The sequence below is a fragment of the Crassostrea angulata genome, chromosome 2 (genome assembly GCF_025612915.1).
Source record: "Crassostrea angulata isolate pt1a10 chromosome 2, ASM2561291v2, whole genome shotgun sequence".
NCBI lineage: Eukaryota > Metazoa > Mollusca > Bivalvia > Ostreida > Ostreidae > Magallana > Magallana angulata.
The window spans coordinates 22,509,543-22,520,842 of record NC_069112.1 but is presented as its reverse complement, the minus strand read 5'-3'; the positions used below and the strand labels follow the sequence as shown (position 1 = coordinate 22,520,842).

The window sequence follows — 11,300 nt, the reverse complement described above, 5'->3', positions numbered from 1 at the left end:
CTAATGATTCCTACTTTTTCCTGGCTTTTTTCGACTTCCACTACACGGTTACTTAAACCCCTTATTTCTCTTTTCATGCTTGAGAGTGAGGATTCAATAGTGTCTAATTTCTGGTTCATGTTTTTCAGCTGGGAAACTATATCACTAACCCATTGGGGGGGGGGGGGGGGGGGGTAACCTGGGGAGTGTTTGACTAAACATTCTGGGGTTGGTGCTGCATATGAGTTTGCATCGGTGCATGGGCATATATTGCATTGGCTGTAATTGGTGATAGGTGAGGTAACCTACTTGCTGTATGGGCTGTACGGACTAGGACAGGTTATCATTGGGATATACCGAATTTGTGCAGGCTCCTTGTTGTGTAGTCGCCATCTTGCCCTGAGTTGACGATTTTGTCCTTTGTTTCTTTTTCTTCGGTGGTTTTGATAGCGACGGTGAACTCAAATTCATAGGAACAGAGTATAATACTCACGTATCAATGGTGTATCACATTTACCGCAACCTATAACTAAACTACGCTATATATGATATGAAATTCCTCATAGGTCGTGCTCCGGTAAAAACACGTCCACTTCCATACATATCACGGGACGTATATGTACGATTTTTACATATATGTAGGATTTAGTATTCAATAATCGTTTATCGTTTAATTACCTTGGGCGTCGGAAGGTATTTATACCCGGGCGTCAAATTTTATCGATAACAACTGGAGGGGGGGGGTGGTCAAGATTTAACATAATTTGACTCAAAATAAAGATATATTCTACGACGTGTCCAATGATTCTTACATTTAATGTTATATAATTGTACATATTTACTGCACTATCAGAACCAACGCAAAATCATTATGCTTGATCTTTGTTTACATTTGACGACATTTGATTTGATTAGTTTATATTAATGTATGAGCATTTTACCTATCAGTCTCCTAAAAATGAATATCCGTGAATCCCGTGCTGACACAAATTCGCCTGAGGAAAAGTTAATGAATATGTTTTACGGTGCGACCGTTGGGGCGAGCACAGCAGATGGATGGATGGTGGACAGACAACCTGATAACTATAGGGCACCCGCATACCTGTTATAATTACGACATATCACTAACTGTGTTTATACCTTAAAAATAGTCAGCAAATTGCTTAAAAAATCAGGTACAATAAAATTGCTGGAAGAATACCCTCATATAATATTTATGTAATAATATTTAAAATGAGTTAGTTATCATCTACATTACAGACATTATAATAATACTTAATTCAGTGTAATTGGTTTTATCATTTAATTCAACATGGGTTGCATTATCAAAATAGTCGTTACCTCATTGTCCAGTTACCTTGGATAGGCTCTTTGAATAGTTTTATCAATCTAGTAAACATATGATCTTTGTCCGTAAACCCAAGAAACATGTACACAAACAAGAACCATTTATTTAAAAATGCACGATATGAGAAAGCAAAAATTGACAAAACATTGCAAGGTTCATGGACATGGACATGTCAAAATGATGTAACACTACCTTAAACAGATAAGAATAGCAAATATTTGCTTGGCAATCACATTAATACACCAACCCATTATCATTCAGCCAAGGATACAACTTGCCCCCCCCCCCAAAAAAAAAAAAAAAACTTACGTTTTTTCTTAATTCAATAAAATCGTTATTATAAAAAAAATCTATATAATAAACTACTGCTCAAATTTACAATTCAATGATATAAAATTATTGATAAACATTTTAACCATGACTCAATTGATAAAATCAAACCAAATGTACATTGTATAAGTGCATACTAGAAACATAATTGTGACGCTAATGTATCAAATTGCAAAAAACATTGAAATTTTACATTTTAGTTTGTATTTATCAAGATAACGTCAGTTGAATGTTATTACTACAACTAACACTAAAATAGGAGAAATTCGGTGCAAACCAGTAGATGTTTTTTGTCCTTAACGTTTTACATTTCCAATTTCTTTTTGTAAAGATGTAACTGTTGCCTCTAGAGCACGTATTTCCAAATCAAGTTGGCTTAACAAATTACAATTGGCTACAATTTGCTCAAGTTCTGTTTGTACTGATTTGTTGTTTTCTTCTAATTTGTCTATTTTTAGAAGAAGATCATCTGTTACCTTGTGTACCATTTCCTGAATTGGTGAAGCAAACCGTTTCTCAAGATCATTGCGAATTGCCGTTGAAACTTTACTTTTGCATTTTTTGTATTCATCATCTATTTCTTTAGGTGATTTTGAATTCCAACGAAAATATGACAACATGACAAACAAAAAACCACCAAAAAAAGCAGCAGGTGTATTAACCCCTAAAGCAAGTGCTGTAAGCCAAGCAGCAGACGAAAGGAATCCAATCTGTATTAAATATGTCTTTGATTCGGTGTCTTTCTCGTTAAGGGGGTTGATGTTTTCGGGCTCACCTTCTAAATCTTTAATTTTGGTTATTATTTTATCGTGAAATATTTGTAATTTTTTTCCAATGTTTTTATATCTGTTTAAAACTGCATCGGATTTTAAAAAATCTTTAACATACAGATCAATCCTAGACTTAATTTTAGCTTTAAAATCTGCTTTATTCCAATTAATTTTATTAATAGGTACTCGGCCAGCCGGATTTAATATTTTGCATTTCCCTTCATCTGTCGACATGTATGTTTCACATTCCTTTACAATGGCATCAATATCCTCCTCAACCATTGTTTTGTATTTTTGATCTACCTACAATTTCAAATTGACATATTTAATCATGTAACTCCTTATAAGATCCCTTAATAATGAAAAACGTGCCATATAATTGGCATAGTGTTATTTATTGCATATACTCCTATATAAGATCAATAAATCTCAAATTTATCAATAAAACAAATAAAGTATGAGCTTTAAAAGTTTCATAAATTGAACTAAACAACGTCAAGCTGTTAAACTTATTACAATTATGGTTGAAAACACATAAATAACGATATACCTCAATGCATTCATTTCTTAACAATTCAATGTCCTTTTTTATTCTTTCGTTCTTTTTGTCCTGTTTTTCTTTACTTTTCTCGACATTGTTTATTGTAATGTTTATCCCCTTCAATATAGCTTTTAATATGTTCTGCAAGAATCTGTAAATAACAATTTTTTATCGGCATATATTTAATTTATTACGAATCTTTTTGTATAAACTTTTTTTCATATCAAACTCAACATTTATAAATTGAAATAATATGTTTTACGGTGCGACCGTTGGGGCGAGTGCAGCATGTGATCAAACAATGAATCATGATAAATCAATAAAAATAAAATTAACAACGTAAAAAAAATGATTGCAAAAAAATAAAACATTCTTATTGTCTCAGTAAAACTACTTTATTCATAGTTTATAAGATTTGTTATAAGTAAAACAAATCAATAGTTCAATCTCAGATACAATGTTGTTGAATATTAAAGATTTCAATGTAAATGTCCATTGCACTCTTTCTCCTCTCCATCCCCTTTTTTGGCAGTAGACATTTTATCTTAAACTTACATACAAAAACTGACTTATCATAGATCCCCCACCCCCATGTTAATTTTTTTCAATTTGCACATCATAGAAAAGTGACTTATAATGGAGTTGCCCCCTCCACTTAAAAAAACATATTTTTTTTTTTTAATTTACGCTGTTTATCAAAATATAAGAAAAATTGATTTGCCCCCCCCCCCCCCAGCTACACCACCCCCCCCCCCTACCTTGAGATTGGGAGCATGAAATAAATGGAAGTGAAAACAAAGAAACAATTGAACTGCTAAAGAGTTTTCACTGTCTTGCTGATTCTCGGGAGAGTGTGAAGTGGTAAAAATTGCCATGATTACAGGAAACAACTGGGACGATTAAAACAATGCATTACTTGTCCGATTTACTGACGCCAAAGAAACCGGCAAATGAATGTGCAACTAGTCCGAATTATCTATTCACACACGCCTTGCCGTTAGAGCTTGCTTCGCGCCGGCGCTATGAAACCTATAATTTTGGCAAAAAACTTAAAGATCTGGTCTACACAATCATGAATTCGGTTTTCGTGTGGGAGAAAAGATAATTTTTTACATTATATGCATTAACACCAATACATCCATTTTGACCCTACCCTAGAGTCAAAACCCATACTCCAGGGGACATGAGAATTAAAATTTCAGAAGAGGACTTCCTGGTAAACATAATTATAAGTCAGTTTTTAATACAGATGTGTGAGAATAGAGAGGAAGTATACAATATGTCAAAAAACTCAGGTCTTTGCTCCTTCCTATCAAAAAATGGTATTTTAGATGTATTTATAGAATTGAAAAAGCCACCCCCTCTTTCCAATGGACTCCATTACCATTACATGTAGGATATGTAAATGTACATTTGACCTTGAAATAACATCTGCTATGATAAATACTCTTGAAATGAATAAAAAACAACATATTTTTACCCTTTTATTGTATATATGCATCAAAAATGTAGAAAAACATGTAAAATTTGAACTTTTCTCATGGAATTCTCATCCGTCCCCAGGTACCCGGGTGTGTTTGAATTTCATTTTAATTAAACGCACACATCACACTTGTAGGTCTTACTAATTTAGCAAAGTTAAAAGGAGACTAGAAACCAGAATATGTAAGATATCCACTAAATATGATTATAGGCTTAGTTTTTCATAAAAACAAGAAATCACATATAGGGCGACATGACTTTTTGTGAATAAAAATGCTACAAATCATCTATTTACCAAAAAAAGATCAATTTTAAATATCAGTGATGGTTGTTTTCAAATATGTGTAAGAAATGACTCAAGGAAACTGCCAAAAGTTTCATAATATTAGGTTAAAGTGTTCAAACTAATCCTTCTTGTGAAAATCAAAAGATAGGGGGAGGGTATACATGTAGAGGGATTTCTAAGTGATGTGATGCTTTTATCATGATAATATCAAGCAAATGTATTTAGTATTGAATAAAGTTTCTTATTTAAGGAGGTTGAACAACAGTTGACCTCTAAAAGATTAGGTAAAGATGCTTTATTTATGGAGAGCCCTATGAATCTGTGTTAAATAGAGGAAAGTGGAAATGGTGGGTTCACTTAAATGGCCATATTTTTCTTACACCTCAATGAAATTGTCAAAATGTGGTGTACTTTTTCTCAGAATAGCATAAGCCTTTTAATTTTAAGACAAGATGACTTTTCAGAGAATGTTAGTGTATGTTAAAGGTAGAAAGGGACAGTTTCGAATAAAGTACCCGTCAATATTTTTGTAAAATTGAGAGTTGCTGTATCATGAAATGATTTTTAATGATTATCATTAGTTAGAGGGATGTCTGTTGTTGAAATTGATATGCAATATGTAGGCCCCTTATGTTAGGTACATGAGAATCAGAAGTAAAATGTGAAACCTGCGGCTATGACTGTTGTGCTGACTTTACACCGTGAAATTGCAAGTTACAGACGGGAGGTAAAATAACACGAAAAGTAGGTGGATGGAACATTGTAAACTATACACCGGTAAATTTCTGACATGTGATAGTGCAACATGCACGCGGTACGGAAGGTCAACCCTCTGCAGGGAATTAGCTGGGGGAGGTCTAAAAAGCTGAAAAATCATGAAAAATTAGCAAAATATGAAAGGGTCAAAATCTCATAAAAACCAGTATGTAGAGAATTTTACAGGTTTTTGACTAATACTTTTCTTCAGAAATTGGTGATTGGCCTTATAAAGAGTGATCAAATTTAAGGTATTTGTGCTGAATGGGAACTGAGGAAATTCTAGTTACAGAGTTCCGAAGACATGCATCCTTTGGCTACAATGAATTGTATAAAAAAAAATGTACCCTGCCACCTATACACGCACTTCATTACCTATTCTACTTCTTTGGGTTGCATTTAGTAGATTTAGTAATTAATATTTTGCACCTTTTCAATGAATCTAATTCAGAACAAGCCAATTTTTATACTCTGCCAGGCATCGTTCAAACGAAATACATCCGACTAAAAGGGTCGTTAAATTTTACTAAAAAAGAAATATTTCAAAAACAGATGGGGATTTTCATCTAGTAAATCATAAAACGACAACATCGCGCGGAATTTTATTAGAAAAAAGTCAAAAGAGTCAGTTAACAAACAAGCGAGATATAAAGGAAGAACGTTAGCGTCTAGAATGGAAAAAAATAGAAGAAAAAATAATATTTCTTTTAGAATAATAGCGATGTCTTCTGTTCAGAAACGGACGAACTTTAATCAAAAAAAGAAATTTACACAGAAAATTGATTATAATTATGAAATAGCGAGTTGAAATTAGTGGATATCTTCATATCTTAATAAATAATAAATAATTATAAATTATAATTAATAAGTTAAAAAAATTATTTTTTAAAATGGAAGATAGGTCGCGTCCTATTTAAGGAAGTATACTGTCAGCAAATTTTTCTTTTTTTACAAACCTTAAATGTTCTATCACTCTTAGGCCTTCAGCTTTTTTCACCAATGACGCCAGTATCTTTTTAAAGATTTCAAATGACCTCGTAGAATGGTTTCGCCTTTGTGAAGAAACCTTTAATGCAAAAAAATACTTTATATCTAAGTTTGAATAAAATGTATATTAATAGCAGTATATGTTTCTTTTGTTTAAACTTATAAATGTTATTTCTTATCCCTATTTAGTTATATTCTTTTTTTGTGATCGGCTTCGGCCGATCACTATTGTGTCCATATGAGGCATCCGGCAAATGCTTCCACGTGCGCACGCATTCCACTTGCATAGGTAGTTCTTATAAAAACTTGAAGTTTGGTTAAGTATTTATATAACATTTTACTCAGTTTTATTTCAATTCATTTACCTTAAGAGATGCGAACATACATAAAATACAGTTCGACCTGTTAATTCAAGTATGCACATTTTGTCTCACGCGTAAGAATGTCGATCGGAAGATTCATACAGTAATGCAGTTGACCTCGAAGAACTGACCTCAATCATAAGAAAATGCTCCATGAACTGACCTCGATCTATTGATGTTGCATAATAGTAGCTAGGAAGACAGCTTGATTTATAAATAAGGTTACGTTAAAATGCGACCTCAAAAGCAAGTCATGATGGCATTCAATGTTTTTCCAGTCGCATTAAATTATTTTAATACAACTCTTTCTTTGTATACGTGTTAATGCTCTTTGAAGAGCCCTACTCAGTATTCTAAAGATATATTAACATTATTAAAATAATTACGTTAAAAATATGAAACTAGACAAGGAGTTTACGAACGGATTTCCCCAAATTTATTTCTAAATTAAATTTGTTGACGGTTTATAATGATGAAAATATGGTGTACATATTCAAAATATTCTATATTTTGTAAAAATACATATCTTCGCTAGCCAAGGGGTTTCGGCCCACTATGCTCCTCTTATTGGGAGCAAAGTGGACTGAAAACCCTTGGCTAGCGAAGATAAAAAATACAGTACTTTTATAATTATTTTACATCAAACTGATCATGTTGATTTCTTCTAGCTATCAATATATCATTATTGCCGATCATTCCTTTAATGGAATACTAGTTTTTACTTAAGAACTTTACTTAAGTATTAACGGAATTTTGTAAATAGTTTCTGGTTGGGACATTGTAGAATCGTTAAGTAATATTAGTTTTTTAACACAAAAATATAAATAAGATATAATCCTAATGGATAATCAAAAACTATTTCGATAAATATAATATATATAATTACATCTTTTAAGTTCATTTTAAAGATGTTTTCCTCTCTTACTAATGGCCACATCTGTTTGATATCCTTCTTGAGATTTTCCCATATACCAATTTCCTCTTCTCTTTTATTTTCACTGTCATCCTCGTCACTGCTTTCAATTTGCTTTTGAACTAAATCCCATTTGTTTGTTATGAAAACAACGTTTTCTGGATTGAAACACGGCATCTCTGATTGCTTTTGTAAGTCTGTAACTGTTTGTAATAGCTGGGGAAGCTGAAACAAAAATTCATTTTTTATTTTATAAAATTCCATCTCTAAGTTTATTTTCCAAAACATGCTCTGATGATGTAACGAGTTAAAAATCATGTTTAAAATCGAATCATTAGGGCTTCTGTTTCTTTTTATTTCTTTTTTTTCTACAATTTTTTTGCACGCGATTCTCAGAAACTATTCGGCCGATTTTGACTTTCCACAGGTGATTACCAGAGTTCATAATTTGAGCCTTTTTTTAAATTTTGAAACAGTCGCTACCTGTACCAAGTTACGGCCGATTTTCTATTTTCTACGATCTATTTTGTGCGTAGCAAATCTCAGAAATATCAGTGATATTAATACAAAATTCTCAGGAGAGGTAGACTATAGTAAGAAGTTATGTATTATTACGTGTTTTACACCAGTGGACCCATTGCTTGGAGTTTGCCCGGGCGCGAATTTGTTAGGAATTTTAAAAATGCCTCCTTTTTTCGAAAGATTTCTCAGAGATTTTTACATAGATTTTCTTGAAATTTGCAGGGATGATAGAAAATGATATTTCGTGTGTTTGTTTTGTTCATGTTTTAAATTTCCTGTTGTTTGTTTCCTGTCCCGCCACAAAAACCTTGTGACGTCAAGATTGAAAAATGATAAGGACTTGAGCATTCAAGCTTTGTAAGACTATAGACTTATAGTTGTAAATGTCATTAAAGTATTTTGTTTGTTCGTCATAACTTCCGGTCATCACCGGTAGCACATCAAAAAATATTTTTTTTCGCATTCAATTTATTTTCACATAGAATTAAAATATAAGTATAAATCATTACATATGTTTTATATCCGATGATAAATAAACAGAAACATTCTATTTTTAGTGAGAAATCTCAAATATCTCAGATAGCCTAATTTAAACAAATGTTTTACCCACGAAATCTTAGAAAGTGCAAGTAATTAAAACACAAAACATACAGTGATGACAGGCATTTGATAGAAAGTGCGTTTAACTGCTTTCATTCTGTCAATCGTCACTTGCAGTTATCACTGGGAAGTTTAAAACAGAATGTTTCAAATGTTTAACTGTTTTTCTTTGATAATTTTTGTAAAATTGATGAGCAATACCGTACAGTTATCCAGTGTTAAGTAATACTGACTTTTGTTTTCACTGAGCACTTCCGTTTGTCCGTTTTCAGTCCTCAGACAAAAACATTGACTCTACGAAATCTCAGTAACGATGTCGACTTGAACAACAAACTCTTGTGAGATAATAGCCCTTTGTATGTATCTGTGTTTACATTATTTTGTTTGATTCGTTGTGACTTCTTGTCGTCACTGAAAACAGCTTTTTCCCCTTGTTTAATCTTTTTTACATAGAATGAATATATCAGTGTAAAATCTTATCTATGTTAACTATACAGTGTGTTTTATACTGTAAAACGAGAAAACGTGGCGCACTTTACATTTTAGCGTCATTGGCGCAAGCGCCTCTGCGCGCTAAAATTTGTAGTGCGCCAAAGGTTCCTAATAGCTATTCACTTTTTTCAGGCTTCAAATAATCACAACGGTCTATTTATTATATCATTACACTGGAATGCGCGCTTACGTAATTTCGGCCATGCGGTGTATTACACACTCACACAGGTAAACAGTATGGATTCGCCAAATAAACATGGACTAAATAATTTAATTGAATGGCTTGTTAGTACCTATCATTACCACATTCATAGTTGGGTTTCTCCCCGTGTCAACTCTCTTTAGCGCCTCGAGGTGAAAATGTGATCAAGCGTTCACTCTGACAGTACACGATTACTACCAGTTTATTCACTTCAAAAACGAACATTGCACAATTATTTATTACTGTTCTTTACAAATTGTAGAAGTTTAAAAGTGCCTTTTTGGATAAAAATGCACAATGATAAAACTATAAAACGTTTGTCTCTGCTTTTCATATACGCTGTCTTCAGATTACGGATAGTACTTTCACGCACGGGTGAACCAAGTTCCGAGGTAAAATGTCTGGAAGCATTCATGACTCCGTTCTCTACTGCATATTTTCCAATTTCGGCTCTTATTTCGGGAGAATATACTAAAGAATCATTACAAAATTCACATAATTCTGCTTATCCTTCACTGTTTTCTTTTTCTGGATCAGGTAGAAACTCGTCATGTTTTCGTTTTTTTAATGAAGTTTAAGATCGACGTTATGACACGTCCATGCAATGACCACACCTTGGGAAGAGTGACTATATGTTTACCTGTGTACGTGAGTTATAATTCAATGCCATTGTAATTGCGTGCTTGAGTGACCACAAAATATACTAGCTAGTAATACGGGTATGGATCCAACAAGAAAATTTAAACAAATAATTTTTTTTCAAAAGACGCGTGGGCTAAAATTCATTTACGCTAATGTATTAGCACTTGCGTTTGCGCTAAAAATTGACTTTTTGTATTTGTTTTGTTTTACGTACAAAAAATTACTGGAAAATTTCTATACAGAAAATATAACATTAATTTTCTTTATACAAGAGAAATGCGTATTTGTAACAGATTAATATATGAGAAACGGAAGGCCCTTTTGTTGCTAGAGCAACAAGAGTCTAGTTTTTTTTCCTTTTTTGTCGGCAGAATATCTCAGAGATGGCTGAATAGATTTTATTGAAATTTTCAGGGATGATAGAAAATGATAATATATCGATGCTGTTTTGTTTTTTGTTTTTTTAATTTTTTCAAAATTCATTTCCGGTCGTCCGTTTCCGGCATCGAAATCTCAGAAACGATTAAGACTTTAACATCCAAACTTTGTGGGATGATCGACTTATTTTTGTAGATGTGTTTAAACTATTTTGTTTTTTTTCATCGCAACTTCCGGTCGTCACCGGCAGCTCTTCAAAAATTATTTTAAACACGTTTTTTTTATTTATATTACATAGAATGAATATGATCGCATAAATTATTGCGTGTGTCATCTATGCGATTTTAAATTAACAAAAACATTCTACTTCCGGTGAGATATCTCAATTATCTTAGGTAGCTTTTTTAAAGCAAATTTTGTTCCCACGAGATCTCAAAAAGTATTAGTGATAAATTTGAATGAAGATGTGCTAAACTGCTTTTCTTTTGTCCAACTTCACTTCCGGTCCACACCACAAACAAATCATGTTATTTATAACTTTAACTGTTTTTCTTTGACAACTTTTTAAAAAATTGATAGGCATGAAGTCCTGTTTCTAATGGTTAACAAGTACTAACTTTCATTGAGCACTTCCGTTTATCCGTTTCCTGTCCCGGGATAAAATACTTTGTCTCCTCGAGATCTCAAAAGGGTAACGACTTTAAGAATCA

General features: G+C 32.7%; 1 protein-coding gene across 2 annotated transcripts in view; it reads right to left on the bottom strand.

Moving 5' to 3' along the window:
* Positions 1-1,639: 1,639 nt before the first annotated feature.
* The window catches only part of LOC128170905 (uncharacterized), a 40,181-nt gene continuing 30,520 nt past the window's right edge, over positions 1,640-11,300 (bottom strand). The window contains exons 7-10 of one of the 2 annotated variants that reach the window (XM_052836658.1): positions 7,728-7,979; positions 6,449-6,558; positions 2,978-3,119; positions 1,640-2,730 (exon numbers count right to left, since the gene is read on the bottom strand). In XM_052836658.1, coding sequence (XP_052692618.1) covers positions 1,954-2,730; positions 2,978-3,119; positions 6,449-6,558; positions 7,728-7,979 — 1,281 coding nt within the window. In that variant the 3' untranslated portion in view covers positions 1,640-1,953. The remainder of the gene's footprint in view (positions 2,731-2,977; positions 3,120-6,448; positions 6,559-7,727; positions 7,980-11,300) is intronic. The other variant, XM_052836659.1, reaches the window with a different exon arrangement.